Source organism: Akebia trifoliata, chromosome 11 (genome assembly GCF_017979445.1).
Source record: "Akebia trifoliata isolate Shusen 1 chromosome 11, ASM1797944v1, whole genome shotgun sequence".
Classification (NCBI taxonomy): Eukaryota; Viridiplantae; Streptophyta; class Magnoliopsida; order Ranunculales; family Lardizabalaceae; genus Akebia; species Akebia trifoliata.
In genome coordinates, this window is record NC_141385.1 from 44,707,639 (window position 1) to 44,729,594 (window position 21,956).

Genomic DNA, 21,956 nt, shown 5'->3' on the forward strand with positions numbered 1-21,956 from the left:
TTTCTTTTTTCTCCACACTCAACAATCCAAACAAGAGAAATGGAGAGAAATTCACTTTTTTTCTCTCCATCAAATTTAGTCTGTTTGGGTTGTGAATGTTGGTTTCTTCATGAATCAATTTTTGCTCGCGTTGAACAATAAATTATATGTTCATTCTCTTTTGTTGTCATATAGGCTGTTCTTGATGGCCATTAGTATTAAAGATATTTTTTTTACGACAACTTGCGTAACCAACCTAATTCCCTACAATAAGCTTCAGGTGGGAGGCGGATATCTGCCACTGATCTTGCAACTTAAAACTTTTAGTCGATGTGATCTGATCCCTTTTGGACACTGGTTTAATCCCATTACGGATCCATCAAAGCCTTCGTAATTGCCAACATCGCAGCCAACAAATCACAACCGTTTGACCTGTATAGATCTTACAATTCAAACCGATTGGGATGCTTTATCTTCACAAGATTAGAAACAACCACCTAAACTTCACAAACTGGTTTGTAGGTAACATAGGTTTCTCATGATATCGATAATGTAAGAAGCGTTAATTATAGTAAAGGGTTGCATGTTTGAAGTGAGTTGCAGATAAGTGTGATATAAAGTATAAACATACCCCTCCAGTAAATATTTGAGATACCCACCTAGATATTCAAGTTTATGGTGTGCCACCATTGGCCTTGATTTTTATTGTCACTCCAATTTTTACTAACACCACACTAACCGTGTGCAATTCTTTGATGATTTACATATGAATTGGTGTGATATTAGTAAAAGTTGGTGTGGCCATAGCAGTTTTTTTTTTTACAGACTAAAAAAAAAAAAGACATAAATGGCTTCATCTTCAACCTTGATTTTTTATTTTTCTCCCCAAAAGGATTCCTCTTCAAACTCTACAATTTCCTCAAAAGAGACGGGTCAAGTTTTGGTTTAAATGCCAAAAGAATCACTAAAGCATTGTTTTCCCCTTTCAACTTTAATAGACATGTCCCTTTATATTTTTGACAGTATTTGAGACATGGTTTTAAAACTCATTTTGACATCTCATTCATGAATGAGACCGTGTCGTCTTGGACGAGTTTTTTGATATATTTAAGATGTTTCGTTCAATAATAAGAAAAATGAATGTGGGATTTTAAATCTCGTCCGATGCATTGACTTGTCTGTCTATCTTTCGTCCATTCCTGATATTGAGACGACTCGGATAATACATCTCGGTCTCGTACAAGTTTTGAAATCATGATTTGAGATACTCCTTTGTTTTTAAAATACATTCCCCAAGACCTTGGTCTTCTTCTATTATGAATTAATAAAATGACCTAAATGCCCTCATCTAAATCTCTAGCCAAAACATCCTTAATTTATTTACCAAAAATAAGCTATCTTCAAGCTCTATTTTAGATCATTCTATCCACCCTTATCTTCAAATCATCTTTGAGAGGAAATGTTATGTTTTACCTAAATCATCACTATCGTCAACTTCCCAAAAACCTTAATCTTACCTTTTATTTTTGGAGGTTGAAATAGATAAATCTTAAGGTTAAAGATGACAGTAAAACTTTTATCTAAGAGGGTGAAGATGATTAGTTTTGTGAATGAAGATAAATAAAGGGTTTTAGCCTAGATGATGAAGACGAGGGCATTTCGGTTATTTTATTAATCTACTAAAAAGATAAAGGTCAAGGGACATGTCATCATTTTGAAAAAATAGGGGTATCTCACATATACTCCAAGACTTGGAGGGTACATCTAAATTACCCAAACTAAAGCCATATCTTGATATCCTCAAAGTAAAATGCCGACTGGCTCTTCTTGGTCCCTTTCTCTGCATCTCCAGATCTCTCTCTCTCTCTCTGTCTCTGTTGGGTTTCCAAGAAAGTTGGGGTCAGGTTAGAGTTTTGGGTTGAATCGGAAAACACTTGGAATGGCTCAAGCAGTAGAGGAGTGGTACAAGCAGATGCCCATCATCACCCGTTCATATCTCACAGCAGCAATTGTCACCACCATTGGATGCTCGCTCGAAGTATAAATTTCTTTTTTATTTAATATGTTGATCTTCACTGTTTTTTCATTTTTGTTCTTTTTCTTTTGCTTTCATCAGTGTTCTGTGAATTCTTTTTTATTATTTTAGTTTTAAATTTGCGAGGACATTTTAGGGTTCTAAGATGTTTATATTGTTTTTGTGTAATTGGGTTTAATTGGTTTAGGTTTATTTCAATTGGGTTGTTTTAAATTTTGACAATTTTTTTTATCATTTGAACTTCCTTGGAATTTAAAGAAGATAAAGGAATAAAGGTGCCAACTTATTGAGTTTGTAAAGCTAGTGATGGTAACTGTAACACTGCAGACCATATAAAGAATCTTGTTTTTAATGATTTTTTTTTCTTTTTTGCAGATAATTTCTCCTTATCATTTGTATTTGAATCCGAATCTAGTTGTTCAGCAGTATGAATTCTGGCGTCTCATTACAAATTTCTTTTACTTCCGTAAAATGGGTACGTTTATTTGTTGAATCTAGAAGACATTTTCCATCTTCATTTGGATGAAATAATACTTTCTTGGAAATGTATGATACTTAACAAACATAAAAGAATGACGCAAGTTCTGATTTATGGTTAGTTTTGTGTTATTCAGTTGAGATGGGTTTCAATCTTGTTTTTGGGTTTAGTTATTGTCTGTTATATTTGGGTTTATTTTATTTCCATAGGGTAAGTTGTAAATTTTTCAGTGGAAAAATGTGAACTTGTGAGTTAGTGAGAGACGTTGCAAGCCCCACCAAGCTATGGTATTGAGGAAGCATTGCCTTCTTTCCCCTTTTCTTTGATAAGAGGAGATTCAATTTCTTTAGGATAAGGCTTGTCTGAGACAGTGCAATTGAGGAACATAACTCGTTTTGCCCCAAAATCTTTGGGATAAGTTATTGTTGAATAAATTTCTTCTTAAATTAAAAAAGATCCAATCTTAAATGCAGTCCCAATCCTGTTATTTCCTTTTCATCACTATTGGATGGAGAGGGATCCCTGATTGGGGTTCTTTAAGGCTTCATCTCAAGTGGTTGTGAAGGACCTTCATTGATCCCGAGCTCCAACTAAATCTTCTTGTACCTGTATTTTGATGTTACTATACTTCAAGTTAAAAGGGGGACATGAGCTTGGGGAAGTAGTTTGAAATTGGGTACCATATTTTGTGGTAGTAGTCCAGGATAGACGGTGCATGAGCAAAGGTTTTTCAGTCTATTTTGGTTAAACTTAAGATGGAAATATTTCAATTAGAGTGAATTCTAGAAATTAGAGAAATATTATGGAGTTCATAGAAAAGATAGAAAATATGCTTTAGTGTTTGGGAGATGATAAAATTAGCATAAAAGCACACTCATAACCCATAAGAAATAACTCACAATACTTTATGGACAACCATTTGGAGTCTGAAAAGCAAGATCAATAGCATTTATTTGGTATGTGCTATTGCGAATGCAATTATTTGAGACTTTTACTCTCGTAATCAGACTTGCAGAGTTAAATGTTCGGAAGAATATTATTTAGTAGTCAACTTATGACCCAAGGAGGTCATAACCACATGGGCCTACAAACTCCTCTTTTTTCCCTTCTAATTTTAAAATTTGATTTTAAGAGTAGTTTTTAATTGTAGAAAATAAGTCATGCATGCAAGTAACCTATTGGAGTTCATTTATATCAATAATTTAATTTTTTTATATTATGTTCACCATTACATGTCTTACTTAATACTAATTTATTATTTTCTATGTATTATAATTAGTTTTATAAAAAATAAATATATTGTGGAGTTGAAATATGCCAGTAATGTTCCCTTTTGATCCCTGTGGAAGTTGATCCATTTTCATAAATTTTGTGGAAAGATGTTGAAATTTAATACCAATTAACCTTTAATGCAAGAAAAAAAAATCTTACCTTAAAATAAATCCGAAGATGTGGGATGAAGTCCTTGTATTGGTTTTTGGTGGCACTCTCTGTGTTCCCATGTTTTATAATGTGAGGTTGGGCTGAAAAAAATGGAATTACTCTTGCCATGGTCATTGAAGATATATAATTTTCAATTTTGTATCGTATTTCTTTTATTTCCTTTTATCTTGAATCCTATGCATAATTTAACCGGGGCCTTAGAAAAGGACTAAAAGATGATAAAATCCGCAATGTTGTGAGGTGGTTTGTCATAGCCTTTGTTTTGATTGGTTGGACATGATTGTGAGGTGCAACTGTACTTGGATGCATGCAATTGTACCTTGGGAGGCCATTCTATTCTAAGGTATGCCCCTTAATGGCAACGCCTTTTGAAAGGTGAAATATGATTGTTTCAATGGTGTATCTTGAAACAATATCCTCAACTTTCAAAGAAACCAGTCTGCAAATTGAGATGTGTGGATTATCCTCTAAAATATGGTGTTAAGCGCTGTCTCTCCTTGCATATATCAAACACTATAAGCCGATACGATAATAAGTATGTCCTCGTAAGGATTGGTCATGTCCTTTCTCCTATTAGGCTATGCTAACCAGGCACTTCAAAGGGGATGCTTTACTTGTAAGGTATTAAATTTCGATTTAGGTGACTATTTTGGTTGGTATGGAAATAGCATAATTCTATTAGTGTAGAAATTCATACAGTTTTATGTAAATGATGGACATGTGGAAATATTAGAAATATTAAGATATTTTTTTTAAAACCATATGAAATGATAAAACAGGTATTAAAACATGCTCTTAGTCATAATACTAAAATAAACAAGCATATGAGGTATGGAAATGAAAATGATTTTCTACCACACAGGTGTGTAAATATTTGAGAGTCGCAATAATCTTATTAGCTCCCCTATATGCTACTGATCCTATGCGCAAGTTCTGCTTAGATTCCTTCATTTGACCAGTTGCAAGTTCTTCTAGTTTGAGATTTCAAATTTATTCATTTTTTACTATTCTGTCAAGTTTCCTTGTATTGTAAGAGGAATATCATTAATGGAAATTTCCAAGGAATCATCAGTGCATTTAAAAGGTATTTTATTCTTCTAATTTTTGTAGAGTTAGTTTGCATTTTTTTTGTGCCAAAAATGTTCTGCCTTTTGATAGTCATGCTGCAGTTTCTACTGTCATGAGCTGTTGCTCACTTGCTTGTTAATTTTTAAGTCTCAGTAAGAATCTGTGCTCCATCAGCATATATGTAATTTTGTACATATGCTTCTACTTTTGTTTTAGTTTTAAGCTGTTATTACTTCAAATTTTAGTTTCTGCCATACGTTTAATGAACTTTGAATTATATCAGTTTTTGTTTTCACTTTTCCTTTGTCTTTTAAATATGCGCTTTAAGGTTACTTCTCACATCTTACCAATAATTTTCGTACTGAAGATGGTTATTTCTTGATGTTGACAGACTTGGACTTTTTATTTCACATGTTCTTCCTTGCACGATACTGCAAGCTTCTTGAAGAGAACTCTTTTAGGGGAAGGACCGCTGACTTCTTTTACATGCTCCTATTTGGTGCCACTGTTTTAACTGGAATTGTTCTTGTTGGTGGGATGATACCTTATGTGTCGGAGTCTTTTGCTAAGATATTCTTTCTTAGCAATTCGCTGACCTTCATGATGGTCAGTTATATATGTACTATTGTTTTCTTTAATGAAGAGTTCTCATTATTTAATTTCAAATTTGATGAGTGTTTTCTTCTTTACAGGTTTATGTATGGAGCAAGCAGCATCCCTTTATCCACATGAGTTTCTTGGGACTCTTTACTTTTACAGCAGCTTATCTACCATGGGTGAGTAAGATCCAATGTAGCTACTATGTTTTTTTTTGGGTTTAACATTCTCATTCTGCCTTTTATTCAGTTTATCTAGTTTGAATATATCTTCTCTAATCTTAAAAGGAACCATGAGGGTTACCAATAAAAAACAACAACTACCTTGGAACCTTGAGGGTAGTCTTTAAGATATCAGTTGTTCTGATGGCATTACCTAAGCTACTAACCAGATTTCTTTAAGTGCCAACAGTGAGAAATTTTGCTCACTTCTACAGTTCTACTTTTTTTTTTTTTGATTAGTATAAAGATTTTATAAATATCAAAAGAAAGATAGTACAAGGGGGCCGAGAGTGCCTCCAAGAAAGAAAGCAAAAACAGGAAAGACAAAACCAAATGTCTGTTTCTTACTGTTGGCACTTTGTCCATATGGTTTCTAAAAATATCTGTTTCTAAACCAACACACTAAACTAAACCCCTTGCCTACCAAACCCCAAGTTGCACCCACCTTTTCGGATTATATTCTCAGATTGGAAAGCCTTCATGATCATCTTCTTCCGTGGTCCTTAACACTGAAAGTAACTAGCGCTATTAAATCTTGATGCTCACGCTTCCCTCCCAACCGTGCTTGCGTCCTATAGATCTCTCTTTATCCTGCGTTTTTTATTAACCTATCCTTAGTTTCTAGTGGTTTTATTCAATTGTTGTCGAAACATAGATTCCAAAATTGATCAATTTCGCCAGTTGGTTTGATACGTTGCAAAACAACTTTGAGGTTGTGGGTTCAAGTCCAGCTTACCCATAAAAATAAAAAAATTATCACTTCAAAGATGCGCTTAAAAGCTGGATACTTGTTTGAAGTTGATTCGTGATTAGTTGCAACCTCTTTTAAGTTCGAATTCTGGATCATTTGTTACGTTAGTGCTCAGGTTTCATTTTGCTTCTGTTTCAGGTTCTGCTGGGATTCTCTGTACTTTTTGGTACCAGTGCTTGGGTGGATCTGCTGGTATGTTTCTTGGCAGCTAACATTCTACAGTGATAATACAAACAGCAATTTATTTTATGAATTGGGAACTCTTGCATTATAGTTTCTCATGAAGAGAACTTGGTGTCTTGAAATATATATAGATACTTAACTAGGGATATGCTCACCTGCTAATAGTGGTAGCATTATATACTACCATAAATTTTGATCTACAATAGTTAAGGATCTATGCTACATAGTGGTGGACATGGTCATTTCCCCCCCTTTGGAATTTCCCACCCTGAAATTTCAGTTAATAGTAGTCATCTCTTTGATTGGTTTCATTTCGGTAATTGTTGCAATCTGCACAAGTAATTTATAAGAAATGGAGTGACAACAAAAATAAAGCCCATTCATTAAGTAGGTTACGATCATCAAATCTGGCTGAGTTGGGTACAAGATTCTTATAGTGGGCCTATCAATTAGATGTTTGGGATAGCCATAACACAAACCCCCCCCCCCCCCCCCAAAAAAAAAAAAAAAAAAAACCACACACACACACACACACACACAAATGGAGAGGAAATTTTGCATTTGTATTATTCTATTCAGTTACTTGCTTTGGTCAAAGCCAGCGACAAGTTAGTAGAATAATTTTTGAATTGTACTTGCAGCCAGACACTATTAAAGCATATTATTTGTTGTTTAATAGTAAGTGAATATTCAATCTTACGCACGCTTACTTAAATGGAATCTTATCCCCCCCCCCTCCTTTTTTTTCAGGGAATGATAGCCGGTCATGCATACTATTTTCTCGAAGATGTGTACCCCCGGATGACAGGCAGACGCCCACTGAGGACTCCAGCATTTATCAAATCATTATTTGCTGATGAGAATGTCGTTGTGGCTCGGCCAGGGAATGTGAGGTTTGCTCCCCCACCTGCACAGGAAGTGAACCAAGATTAATCTGATCTCAGGGTGGGAATGGCCATTTCTGATCTTGATCTTCCCCTGCAAATAATTTGGGGGGTAGACACAGGTGAGAGGCATGTTAGTCGTGATGTATGGTTTCTGGTTCTTTGCCTTCACTTTAGTGTACCAGGTTTGTAATTTGAATCTGAGAGGGGGGTTGTTTTCATTGTCCATATACTGGTTCTTCTGGTGCCTCCTAAGATAGCTGACATTTTGCAATGACACACCCATTGTAAATATCAAAGTTAGAGCAAATTGCCCCCTCTTTTGTTACATCAGTGTGTAATCTTCTTCTAACTGAATTTTAGTATTGATGGGTCTTTGGATTGAAAAATTAATAATAGAAGAATTTGATGTTTGTTCAAGCTGTATATACTTGGTTACCGACTCAAAGTCTCTACTTATGTAACTTTGTTTCATTGTCACCATCCACTTCAAATGTGCTGCCCACGATCATGCCTTAAAAATTTTCATGTCATTCTGGAATGTTTCAGTTGAGATTGACGAAGGAAATATTAATTATGACACATTTAATGTTTCGGATCGAGTGTTTTGGAGTGTTGTGGTCATTTATCAAGTCAAGATTGTTTTTGTTGTCATAGATGATAGATAGTCTGGGTGAGATCCATGTTGTAGCTCTCTTTCATTGATCTTGCCCCCGAAGGATCATCGTTTTGAAATGCTTCATCCAGGAGAATTCAATATCACTTTTTTGGAAACATGTAGACGCATTTTTTCTCTCGACTGAAATGTTGCATTATGTTGAGATTTTAAACATCTGGGAAAAATGCTTACATCTAATTTTTTTCCCCTTTTGTAAACCTATTGCCTCAACTTACATTGTCCCAACTTTTGCACAATTGGATTACTATAATTGTTGTACAGTGACCTTAATATTGAAGGGTTAGCAGATTTCAGTGAAAAAAGAATTCAGTGGTGCAGTGCAGTGGAAGTAAGTGTTGTGTGGTACGTCCCATAACCAGCAGGTTCTAGGTTTGAAAACTGGGCCTGATAAGACACACACAGATAGTTTGTAAAATTTAACTGTATGTTTCAATGCCTATTTTTGCGCAAAAATGTTCTCAAGAACAATTCTTGAAATCTTATCAGGATCCGAAACAAATATTCTGAGACATCTTTCCAATGTGGAACAAAACTTTGAAGGGTATTCAAGAGTCTTATTTTACAACCAAAAATGGCATCTTCTACTACAAAAACAAGGGGAAAAAAAAATGAAAAATCACAACAATGGAGAGAGAGCATTAACTCCAATCTTTTTTCCTTAATGCTGATAAATCAAAGACACCAAGAACACTGAAAAAAATAAGCAACTCTCCCTGAAAACCTTCAAATTCCAGGGGGAACTCGCACTGAATCTAACCCTATAGTCTCTGCAATCTATAGGGCTAGTGATTTGGGGCTCAGGTGATAAATAGAGTCATGCGCAAGATATCATGTCGGAAATTTTTAAGTCCAATAATTTTTGGTAGGTAAGCATGGTGGTGGTGGTACCCCAGCCAGATCTTTTTCATGTTTTATGCGGTAGGCCTTATTATAAATTGAATTTTTTTGTATTTACTAGCATTGGAGAATGTACCTACGTTGTGACACAAAATTTGGCTGTTAATGGTAAGTCTCAAAATAGGGTGGTGGGCAAAGAAAAGAAGACACCCCTACCAGAAGAAAGTCGTGAATAAATTTTATTAAGTAAAGAACTGAAAAAAAAAAATCTCCAGTATAACAATCATTCCCAACTGCTGTTTATACGGCTAGTATAACCCTAAAAAATGAAAGTATATCCAATTTTTTCCAAAACCTATCCTATTTTAACTAGGTTGATATCCCTGTGGCGTCCTTTGGTATCAAAAATAGGAAACCAATTGGGATGAAAGTGCAGAGAACTTGAAGAGCGACCCCCAACAGAAGGTTGTCAAATGAACCTGAAGATATGTTCAGCATTGAAGCCAAACTGGCACCTACAAATGACCCCAATGTGTTACCAAGGTTGTTTATGGACATGAAGAGGGCGAATAGAGTCCCTTCAATCCCAGGTGGGCATAGCTTCCCTGAAAGGATCAGGAATGGCATAAACCTGTACAATCAAAAAAGGAAAATTAATTATATGAATGTTCATTTCTTTTTTCTTTTTTTCTGATGAAATTGTAGGAATAGTTGATAAAATTCAGATTAGTGTGCGCTACTTTTCCAGCACCCAAACTGAATAGATACTAAGCCAATAGAATCAATGCAACTTGGCAAAATATACTTCCAATCGATTTCACAGAACAAGTAAACAGTGTGAATTAACGACAGGAAAAAGTAGAGATATATATGAAAAAAAAAATGAAAAAGGAAAAAAGGCAGATATGAAGCACAATATACATACTTGAATTGATTGATTGCATCGGAAAGAGCAGATCCACATAGCACCATAAACTTATCTGATATGTGGAATGCAACATTCAATCGGGAGACTAAGACAAGATCTAGGAGGCTCAAGGTAACCAGACCAACATGCGCCCACCTACATTGCATTTTGTGGATCAAGATAACAGAAAACGTCAGCACTGATACCATTCACTAATTGAAGCACTAACATATCCAACGAAATGGAAAATATTTAAGGTGGAAGGCTTCTGACTTGTCTACTTACATGAGAATTCTTCTTAACTTCATGTGCTTTAAGTATCGATTGTAGGTGAAGGTTCCAAGCATAAGACCCAACCACCCAAGAACACGAGCTGTCCCCAGAAATGATGGTTCCAAATTCAAGAACTCAGTCTGGTAATAGAACATGACTGTCGAGAGGTTTGGAACCACAACATTTGCCAAGAAAAACCAAGTCATTGGTCTGATCTCCCCAAAACATTCAAACACAAAGGATTCATGATTAGGAAGATAAACAATTGAGGATCGGCAAGAAAGAAAAACAAAAAAGAATAACTAGCAGGGACCCTTGAGGATGGCCTATCAATGGTGGACAGGTTGTGGATCCCGCCTCGGAGATCTACACTAGAACCAAGCCCAACCAAATGATTACATCCATTGTGACTTTCAAGAAGGATGATCGTAGTATCCATTGGTTGTCTCTAGCATAGGAAATCCCATGTAGAGGAACCCATTGAATAGTAATCCCTACTACAGGTGCACAATTGTGAATAGTTACCTCAGGATAATGGGTTGCGTAAATGCCCGGCACAAACTATAGAAAGCCGATTTCAGAGAGTGAAACCATCGTCCAGTCAATGAACCATCCTTTTCCAGAGTCTCAGATTTATTTGTGTTGTCTGTTCTTGTTTTATTGTTTTTATTGCTTCTCTTTCTCCTCGAAATGCTGACCTTAGACTTTCCAACCAAGGAAATGTCTGTATCTGAAATGCTATAATTTCCATTCCCCTGATGAGAGCTTCCCGAGTTACCAAGATCTAGCAGACCTTTTCTGCCTAAAGAATCCTCCTCAACCAAACCACATGATAATAATTGTATGGCTGGGAGTACAGAGAAAAGAAGAAAAATTGTATCTATCTGTAAGTTGGATAATGCGTAACCCCCTAACAAACTCCCGCATACTCCTCCCAAGGCCATTGATGACCATGACATTGATTGGAGATCTCCGGCAAATGCTGCCCTGGTCAAAGTGCAAAAAATAAGACGCTATGTGAGTATCCAGTTATCCACAAAGAACAGCTGTAAAACAATGGTTTATCAAAATATGAGCACAAGCAGTAACGTTCAAGGGTCGAACACACCATTTAATGGGTGCCATATAGGAGGAATCCTGTATCGGGAATCAATCTACCCAAACAATGGTATTTACTGTGTGTGGGTGAGTTTGGGGTTGGACTTTGGAGTTTTGAGGAGGCAGTTTTAACAAGCCAAAATAATGCAATAAGTCGGATTGTAAAGTCCTTTATTTAGGTTGAAGTTGAATATAGTCAAAAGGGGTTCCAAAATAGGACATCCGACACCCCTGTATGTAAGCCATGTACCATATACTCTTTGCAAGACTGCCCTTGCAGTCAAGTCAATGGGCACACCAGATTTCTTCAACTATGATAAGTGGAGAAAGAAAGACAGAAATGACAGTACCGCTCGGATCGCACGGCCTCGGCAATCATCGCATCAACCACAACATCTGCCATGGCTGAGCCTAGATTTTGTGCTGTTAAGAAGATGATGAGGGGCCCCTGTGAACTCCTTAGGGATGCTTTCAGGCCTAGAATGAGCCATGGAAAGAGAGAGAGCATAGTAGCGATGATCAAGTATGGGATCCTTTTCCTCCCTCTAATAGGGATACAGTCGGACAAAATTCTGCATAGAAGATCTCATTCAGTCTCCACATAAAAAATAAAAAAAGGGAACTATGTATCACAGGAAATCCAATTTTTATACAATTGCCAAACCAGATAGGGTAGAGCCTTCATTTAATATTTTTTTTTTCAGCTATTGTTCTCGTATACCACTATGCAGAGTTACTACACATGCAAATACACGTGTATGTATATGACATGAATACTAGTTTAATATATGACAGAAGAAACCTAAAAAAAAGTAAGGTAAGAAGACAATTTTTTAAATTCCAGAAGATCTGAAATCAAATAGAATTGCCAACTTAAACTAGAAAAGTGAAAAAGAAGAATGATAAACTGAATCTACTAATATAGATCATATACCCACATTGTTCTCTTGAATAATTCAAAATTTTTTTATAGGTAAATGCTGGATTAGTGGTTAGAGACAAATAATATGATTAGTAGTTAGCATAAGAAGTATGGGTTCAAGGGACTTTGAACCTAGGATGTGGGAACAACTCTCCACACGTCTTACCACTTCACTAAGTGGCACTTCTTAATATTTCAGTTCTAATGATATATTAATTTTTCTTAATTATAGATGCCATTGTATTTATTTTTGGTTTATTTGGCCATACTTCTAAAGTCACATGGTCAAGCAGACGTATCAGGCATCCTGGAGTCACATATGACATTGATGAAAATAGTGGTTTCAAAGTAGCATAGTTTTAAAAAGAAGAATATGAGAGTGGATCAGACCATTACCCATAAAATGGTTTTATACTCCAAGGGAAAAACGAAACTGTAGACACAAGTTGGGAAGCTGAGGGTGACAACTTAAGCCTGTCTTTCAGCTGGTAAGAAACTGCAGTCCATACGAAGGATCTGAAACCCTACATTCACATATAACCATTTGAACTTAGAAATTGAAAAGTTAAATGGAAGCTGAATAAGGGAATAATAAATGGAACAACCAGATCACAATAAACATTTACAAGTAATCCAAGAGAAAGACCTTACCACAGATGCAGGTTCACAATGATATTAGAGAACAATTATTCAATTTTGCATTAGAGATATTTATCCTTAACACTCCCACTCTTCAGTTTAATACACAATTATGCATACCAGGATCCTAAGTTGGTCAATCTGAAATTTTAATGCTAGTAATACTATATGTACTGATCTTTGGGAAGTACTCGTCAAGACCACTTTATGGAATTATATAACAATACTGGCAACAAATTTAAATATTTCATTGCAAAGACCTAAACATACATCCATCAATGGGTAAATGGCAAAAAGAATGTCTTCTAGAGATTCAAAGATCAAGATAGATAAGCTGGAATTGAACTAAGGTGTGACGTAGCTAAGTTGGTAAAGGTGTGTGGAGTGTTGATCCCATGACCTAGGTTCAAATCTTGTTGAACCCAACTTCACGTATTGTTGGCCTAGCAAATAAAAAAGGCCGACATTTTATACGTGCCTCATGGCTTTGGTACATAATATGAACCGATTGAGCTACAAACCACAGCTGCAAGGAGGCCGGTCTTCCTTAATCGTTAAATTGTTTACATTGTATAGAAACATTAACTCATATCAAGCTTCCAAAATGAGAAGTGATTAATCTGAAAAGTAAAACCAAATGGCACTTCTAGGAAATTAATCCAAGTAAGACCTTGAAATCTATTTTATTGAATTTATCACACTTCATTGTCTAGTAACAGGATCGCTCTGATTGATTTCTCTCTCTTTTTTTTTTTTTTGGCGTTCCCCAATTAAAAACCTAAGCCTGGATCACAATTAAAAAAAGAATAAAAAGAACAACCCATCAAACGAATTAAGCTAATCAATCCAGAAAACACAATAAGGTAGGAGGATCTCAAATACTAATAATCTTCTGAAAATCCCAAATCTCCACAAACCCTAGATTCAAATTACCAAATTCCCAGACCCCATCACCCCCAAATCCTAAAAAACATAAAATAAAATTAAAAAATCATCAAAACCCAACAACCCGGAGAACTAAATCCAAAAACCCAACAACCTAAAACCATAAATGCCTCCAAAACTCAAAAAATCCAATCTATCAAGAAGAGAACAATTGAGAATAGGGCAAAGGGAACATCAAGCACACAAAAAATCCATTTAAAAAGAAAAAAAAGGATTGAATTCTAACCTGGGTGAAGTAAATCAAACAAATAAGCCATAAGAACGAAGTACCGAATGCAACCCGCATCTGTTTCAGCCATTTTATCATTTTAACTGCAACTCAAGAGCTCCTCCTCGATCATCAAAGATTGATCTTTCTATTTTTATGTTATTTTATTTTGTTGTTTTTCTCTACTATCCCTCTGTCCTCTCCAGAGACGAAAGTCACGAAACACGAATGAGAGAAGAGAAGAGTGAAGGAGACGTTCTCCGTTTCTTACGGGCGTTCTTCCTTTCTTACATTATTATAACTACACCTATATCTCTCCTGAGTCCTGATTCTTCCTCTCTTCAGTCTTCAATCTCTGTTTTGTAATTTGTACCGTTTCTCTTCCTCTCAGCCGTCCGATCTAACTGACTTAACTTGACCAATATTTCTATTAAACCATGGGCTTGGGCTTATATATATTAGATAGGGTTGCACTGGGCCAAGTACCATCCCGACCCATTGTGTATTGAGTTTGGGTAATGGGTCGAATTACTTGATCCGTTTAGTTATTGGATTAGGTTAGTCTCTCTCTTTTCATTCTTTTTGAGTTGCGATAAATTAAGGTGCTGTTTGTTAAATTGAAAAAAATAAGTGCTGAATAGCATTAAGGGCTGAAACTTATAAGCGCTGAATTTAAGTGCTGAAAAAGTTGTTTGTTTAGATGCTGAATCATGTTTGTTACACATTGCTAAAGCTTATAGATTGTCTTTGTTACCCTTGCAATCATATTATACATTGTTTGTATGTTTCAAATGTCTATTTCTTATCAAACACAATAAAATATATTATTTCTTATAAATTTAAAATACAATTCATTTTTAAATAATAAATAATACTCAAATCTTCAATTTATTAATAATAATTTCTATTTATAAAAGCCCACAAATTTCAAATTAAAAATAATAATGTCATACAAGTCACCAAAATTTGAAATCAACATTAAACGAACTTAATTTTGGATGAATAATTTTCGATAGAAATGAAGGATGTGTAATTATAAAAGCACCTTATGAATTAATAAGGGCAACCCACACTATAGCCAATTTTTTTATATTTTATATGGGTTAAAGTTTTTGGAATGAGCAAATTTTTAGTGAGGATGGTCTATATGGTCTAGAGATCATCTTCACCAAAAATTAGTTCATTTTGAAACTTCTAACCCGTAAAAAATAGTTTTAAAAAAAAAAAGATAATTTACGGTTCTTGAACTTGTTTTGATAGGATTAGAAGTTTCAAGATGGGCTGATTTTTGATGAGGATGATCTCCTCATTGTCGAGATCATCCTCATCAAAAATCAACTTATTCCAAAAATTTTAACCTATATAAGACAAAATAATTTAGCCATGATGTGGGTTTATTAATTTGTGGGGTGCTTATATACTAATGAGGACATCATCCTCATCAAAAATCAACTCATTCCAAAACTTTTAACCCATATAAGAATAATTTAGCTATGGTGTGAGTTTACTAATTTGTAGGGTGCTTATATACTTATTCGTGGGATATAAGAGGTAATATCCTTTTAAATATAAGGGCATACTTGTTCGTGTCGAAAAAAATAAAGTGCTTACCGTTTCAGCACTTTTTTTCAGCATTAAAATAATACTGAATTTTTTTTACTTATTTTCAGCAATAAGTGCTAAAAATATAGAGTAAACAAACGCGTTATTTTGACAAAAAGTGCTGAATTTATTTTTTTTCAGTAATAAGAACTGAAAAAATAGTGCAAACAAACACTGCCTAACTCAAAAAAAAAATCACTCAAAATTCACTTGCTGATGTGGCATGTGCACAGAACTATAGATCTTTTCTTAAGCTACACAAGGAAAATATGACTAATGTTGGAGTGACACAAAGGGGGGGGGGGGGGGGGGGGGGGACACATCTATCGTGGTGGCGCGCACATAACCGTAGATGCTTTTTACTTGTATCTTGTGGAAAAGCATCTACGGTTATGTGCCCTCCACCATGTCAGATGTCATCCGTGTCACCCCAGTATGACTCGAAAAAGATTTTATGATTCCGTACACACATCCACATCAGCGAGTAATTTCGAGTGGCTTTTTTTAAAATCAGTTTATCATTAGTTTTCTTTTTTCCCTTCTTCCAATAGCTTCAATTGGGGATTTTGATTATGTGAGAAAGGCTTTTCAATCTTTGAGGTAAAAGAAGTAATTAAGAGAGAGAGAGAGAGAGGACTTTGGATCCATAGTTTTATTGGACGACGTATAGTAATGCAATTATTTTTTAGGTATGTGTAGTGTCTATCCTAATTAGGTATGGTACAATTAATTTAAGGAACCAACTAGTTGCACACCACCCATTACCAATTGCACTCCATTGTATGATTACACTCAAAAAATAATTTAAAAAAAAATGTTGCACTCCAAAAATTATGCCCACAAAAATTATTGCTAATACAATAATTTTTGCAAGAAGTATATCTTTTCATTTCGGAAACATATTTACAAAATTACATTCTCTTGAAATACAAGGGTTCATATTAAATGCTAAACAAAGATTAGAAAATCAATGCCTTAATTAAATTGAAAACAAAGAAAACATTAACAAAATCAATCACAAGACAAGATCAAAGTAGAGTACAGACAAAGAATAAAAAACTACAAGTTAAAATAAAACTTAGACCCTAAAAGATTTGGTATTGGAGTGCAAACAATAGGTTAATATAGAGGTTATAAAAATACCAAAAAGGAAGAAGGGTTTTTTTTTTTTTTTAAGTTGATGTGCAACTAGTCAGTCCCTTAATTCAATTAAAAATTTATAATAATAAACAGTTGGTGTGGCAATATAAATTCTTTATATTAAGAGTATAGATGAATTTAATCTTCATAATAGTAGAAAAATAATACTTGATCTTAATTGGATCAAAGCAATACTATCTGAAGTCGTCTTATTGGTTACAATTCCTTGGACTTGTACAAACCAAACCCAGTGTATTGGATCGGGTATAGTGATCCATAACTAATTATTTGGATCCCAGATATCTTATCCCTTATCAGCACCAATTTTAATTCTTTAAAATTTAATAGGACTAGATACATCTGTTACTTGAAGTCAAACTTTTCTAGTCCAACTTAACATGCTTCAAGACCAATTATGATTTTAAAACTCTGTTTTGCGTCTCTTTTCGTCCATGTCAGAAATCGAGTTGTCTCGAATGAGTTTTCTGATAAGTTTGAGACGTTCAAAAAAATGAAAAATGAATATAGGGTTTAATATTTCGTTCGAAAAATTAATTTGTCCGTCTGTCTCGTCCATGCCGGACACTGAGACGACTCAGGCGATACATCTCGGTCTTGGACGAGTTTTGAAACCATGGGACCAATTCCTTTTTATTTATTTTTATTAAGCTCACCCATTCTTTTGAATTTGACTTTTACTTCATGATATTGATGTGCCCCCACCAGATAATCAATGAGTTTTTTTTTTGAAGTCAAGACCCATATCTACCGGCCCATAGCTTAATATTTCTTCGCATTAATCAACTACTTTTATATAGGTTAAAATAATGCAAAACTGTGAATCGAATTTCGTGATTGATTGATGAGTGGGCTCACTATACCTTAAATTTTAGTTTTAATTAAAATCTTATTAAATATATATATATTTTTATGATTAAATATGATCACAAGATCCAACTCGAGAAATATGATTTATTGATAATCAGAATGCGAAGATTCTGTGATTTAATTTCTAAATAGTAATGCAAACCAGTAAATGGTTAAAAGATGAAGATTCTAAACTCATTTCAATCTCGTTGACAGCAGATTGGATCAGTCCCAAAATCCAGTTTGTTCTGAATAACTTTGGATCTGGAATAAGGATTTGGATTCTGAAAATGATCCTAATTGATAACCTGGTTCTAGATTAACCATATGCAGATCACATAAAATGTGAGATGTAAATTCTATAATTTGTTTTGTTTAAATATATGAAATTTATTTATATTTTGTATATTAAATCTGATTTGATCCAGTCCAGACCCGATCCAATTGTAATCGAGTAGAATTTGGAGCATATAATATTTAGATTCAATTAAAACAAATTACCCGATCCAACAAGGGTCCAATCTGATTTGTCTTATCAAATTGGTCCTAGATTGGCCCTGATCCGATCCATTGACATGCTTAGTCACCAAGGATCCTTGCATACTTGGGTGATTAACCATCTTCAAGAAGCAACATTTGCAGAATTCCTCCGACTTCTAAAAGCCGAGATCATCAAAAGTACATCTATTGGATGGTTTACATCACCGGGTCAGGTCAACAAGTAAGCTAATCATACTGCCTCCTCATCGGATTATTTGGATCGCCATGGAAGATGACGAACGAAAACAACGTAAGGAGAGAGAGATTACAAGCATCCAAGACATTTTTTCTATAATAAACATGGTTGGAACAAATCATATTTCTTCTTTATATCTAAAACAAACAACTACATTACATTATATGTAACATATAACATTAAAAAGCAGTAGAGATTTTTTTTTTTTTTTTTTCTAATAAATATATGGTTGGAACAATTCCCATTTCTTTATATCTAAAATAAACAACTACAATACATTATATCGAACATTAACATTCAAACGCAGTACATTGGAACAATGGCGGGCCGATAGAGAAAAGGTCTAATGGTATGAGAATAACCCGATGGAAGATTGTAAGTGAACTTGATACCTGCGTTGGCATCACCGTGATGGGTGCAATGGTCATGGAAGCTACTTATCGGCCGTGCCAAGCACACATCCCACCTGTCACTCTCAGGCATTGTCTCTGCCACTGTGTATATCCCCTTTGCATTTGTGAACGCCTGATAATTGAGAACATCCCCCGATTTTGTTATACACAGAACAGCAACCTCGGCACCTGCATCAAATAACCCAACGTCAACCCTTATTATTAAACTATATCTCTACAAGGTTGGGAGTATTTCAGGAAAAAAAAAAAAACAAACAAACAAACAAAAAATACAGTTCCATACATATGGGAGGAGGAATATTAAACAATTCAGCGATTAATCGGCTGGTCCCTTATTTGGTGAACTTTTCCAAATTTTGGGGAAAAAATTTGCTGGAGTAATTTGAATGGAATGTGATGTAACTAGGAGCTATGAAACTCTTCACATTATCAATCTTACTCTTCAATATAACACCAGCAGTCCTAAATGGTTAATCTTGATTTTTAACTTGAATCCAATGCAGATCACCATCATCAAAGCCTTATCCAAACTACCGGGGGTTGGCTACATGAATTATGATTTGTCATGTCAGACGTATTAGATGGCATACTACAACTCAATTGTTAGAGTTAACCCATATTTCGGGTTTCCATTTTCCCTATGGCATATAGAATAGCTCATAGAACCCACAAAGACCTTGACAGCTCACATCAAATAGCAATCTGACCACTGCTATTAAAATTTTAACCACAAACAGATCTACAATAAGATGGATGGAGAATTTGTCCCTATGAAGCCAAAAATTATGGAAGAAACACATCCTCTTCCTTTGAAAGAATGCTTCAATTATATCATTTTTTTTCTTCTCTATATCTTCATATATGGCAAAGGCCAATAGACTCACCTCTAATTCAATATTCTTTCTTTGCCTGATCTACTAAGTATGAAAGTAGTTCGTTCACGGTTCATCACATATTAAAGACACTTTCTGAGAGTTTTAACTCCTATGGAACAAGCATTGAACATATACATTTGGCAACCAACATAGACTATAAGAATTTTTTTTGATCGTTAACATAGACTATAAGAATCAATCATCACCAAAGCCTTACTCCAAAATTCTGAAGTTGGCTGAATGAATCCCATCTAAAACAATGTTAACTATTTTTCATTTTCTTTCTTTCTTTTTTTCTTTTGGGTGGATAAGCTGGACTTCAAACCACTACCTCAAAGTTGCGATAGGTCAGCCAACTAAGCTATGGGTCCAAGCCTAGAACCATCCCTTATTTTATTGCAAGAGCGTTAATATCCACTTTCACTACTTTCAAACCTTATTCTTTTGGGTCTTCCTCTTGACATGAAGATGTCTCTCCACAATGTTGGCCAGCCGAACAACCTCCTCTACGTTGAACCACAAGTGATCCCCTTACGTCACCATGTTTCTTGTTGACTGCCAAAGATGGGACCATGGTTTAAAATGTCGAAACAATTGAATGTTTCAGTAAATGAAAAACCGATACGGTATCGGCTGATACATTCAATACAAAGCGATACATTTTGATACAAACCTGATACAACCCGAAACATTCAATGTTTAATATCTCTCTTGGCTGATAAAGATATGTATTGACCGATACATTCTGATATTTTAAACCATGGATGGGACAATAATGTCGACTGATTCACCTGAACTTCCCCCTCTCCAGCTCTAACATACAGTACGCTAATTACTTAAAACATTATAATACAAGCCATTTGACACCAAATAAGTGTCTTCTAGTAGCGTGATTGAAGAAATTAACCAATCTCATTTTCAAGAAGTAGAGCATCACAAAACTAAACAAAAAGAACTGCATATTTTAGAGAAAAGGAACTGCTATTAACAAAATCAAACACATTCCTTTAATCTAAACAACAGATCAAAACCACCATGGACTAACAGTTTGGAACTTTATCACCAAACCAAAAATTTACACACATCCCAACCAGCATAAACCCAAAAAAATAACGCCCAAATGCAAAATCAGAACATGGGTTAGCATACTTCGAGAATGTAATTACAACCCACCCAAAAGACATAAAAGAAAAGTGACACTTTTCAGGTTCATCAGTCTTAACTTAAAATCCTTATTCATCATAATATATCAAATCATGATGATATAAACTTGCAACCTAATCTCCTCCCATCAAAATCAAAATCATTTTTTCAATCTATTAACACGTATAACCAATCTAATCATCCCCAAATTAACCCCCTTTCCCCAACCTTTTACCTCTAAGAGCGAAAACTCAAACCTTCAATTTCTACCAAAATCCCATGTTTTTAATCACAACCCATTATCAATTACGATCTTAAAGCAGAACCCAATAAGTAAATTTGGTAAAAATAGATTCTGAGCTGTAGAAACGATGAGCTTTGCTTGATAGGGTTCTTTATAGACTTTACCTTCCAAAACATGGTCTTCAGGTCCTATAGAAGAATCCCCACAAACATCACAGACAACTCTGCCATGGATTTCTCCAGTCCAAGCTCTCGCGCTCGATAGAAAGATCGAAACGCATAAAACCATCACCATTATCTTCTGCAGCTCCATTTCTGCTATCAGAAGTTCCCGAATTGTACTCTCACAGTTGAATTCTTAATAAATATTACTAGATTTTCTGAACGCGTTTTTTTTTTTCCTTGCATTTTTGGAAATATCATTGGGCAATTTAGAAATGCCCCTCTATGTTTTGGAGAATATTTGAGACACCCCTGTGTTTTCAAAGTGATGACTTACGCTCCTTGACTTTGGTCTTCACTGGAACACTTATAAAAGGTAACCTAAATCCCCTTATTTTCTACCTAAAGAGAGGAACACTTTTTTATCACATTTTTTTTCTTTGATCATGATAGTTGAAGGCGAGAAAATGTTGAAGATGGCCGGTTTTATGGAGAAAATTCAAAGAGTTTTTGGCTAAAAGTTTTAGATGAGGACTTATATTTTCTATTTAGTCTTTCGAAATAAAAAAGAGATCAAGGGCACTAAAAAATAGGGCGTAGAATGGGTTAGATTCAGGGTCGATATGAG

At 34.9% G+C, this 21,956-nt stretch overlaps 3 protein-coding genes across 3 annotated transcripts; 1 reads left to right on the plus strand and 2 right to left on the minus strand.

Moving 5' to 3' along the window:
• Positions 1–1,782: 1,782 nt before the first annotated feature.
• On the plus strand, positions 1,783–8,065 carry LOC147391985 (derlin-2.2). The gene is made up of 6 exons (XM_086457442.1): positions 1,783–2,017; positions 2,390–2,489; positions 5,395–5,609; positions 5,696–5,779; positions 6,711–6,764; positions 7,506–8,065. Exons 1-6 carry the CDS (start codon positions 1,919–1,921, stop codon positions 7,686–7,688), a joined length of 735 nt encoding a protein of 244 aa, XP_086313568.1. The 5' UTR covers positions 1,783–1,918; the 3' UTR covers positions 7,689–8,065.
• A 1,308-nt stretch (positions 8,066–9,373) lies between these two features.
• Positions 9,374–14,502, minus strand: LOC147391986 (Major facilitator superfamily protein). Its single transcript, XM_086457440.1, has 7 exons — positions 14,166–14,502; positions 12,752–12,879; positions 11,784–12,005; positions 10,861–11,322; positions 10,348–10,545; positions 10,081–10,218; positions 9,374–9,786 (listed from the first exon to the last, which is right to left on the minus strand). Exons 1-7 carry the CDS (start codon positions 14,244–14,246, stop codon positions 9,525–9,527), a joined length of 1,491 nt encoding a protein of 496 aa, XP_086313566.1. The 5' UTR covers positions 14,247–14,502; the 3' UTR covers positions 9,374–9,524.
• A 4,164-nt stretch (positions 14,503–18,666) lies between these two features.
• Positions 18,667–21,524, minus strand: LOC147391987 (Pollen Ole e 1 allergen and extensin family protein). Its single transcript, XM_086460240.1, has 2 exons — positions 21,332–21,524; positions 18,667–19,073 (listed from the first exon to the last, which is right to left on the minus strand). The coding sequence occupies exons 1-2, from the start codon at positions 21,477–21,479 to the stop codon at positions 18,790–18,792; spliced, it is 432 nt and encodes a 143-aa protein (XP_086316366.1). The 5' UTR covers positions 21,480–21,524; the 3' UTR covers positions 18,667–18,789.
• Between the last annotated feature and the right edge of the window lie 432 nt (positions 21,525–21,956).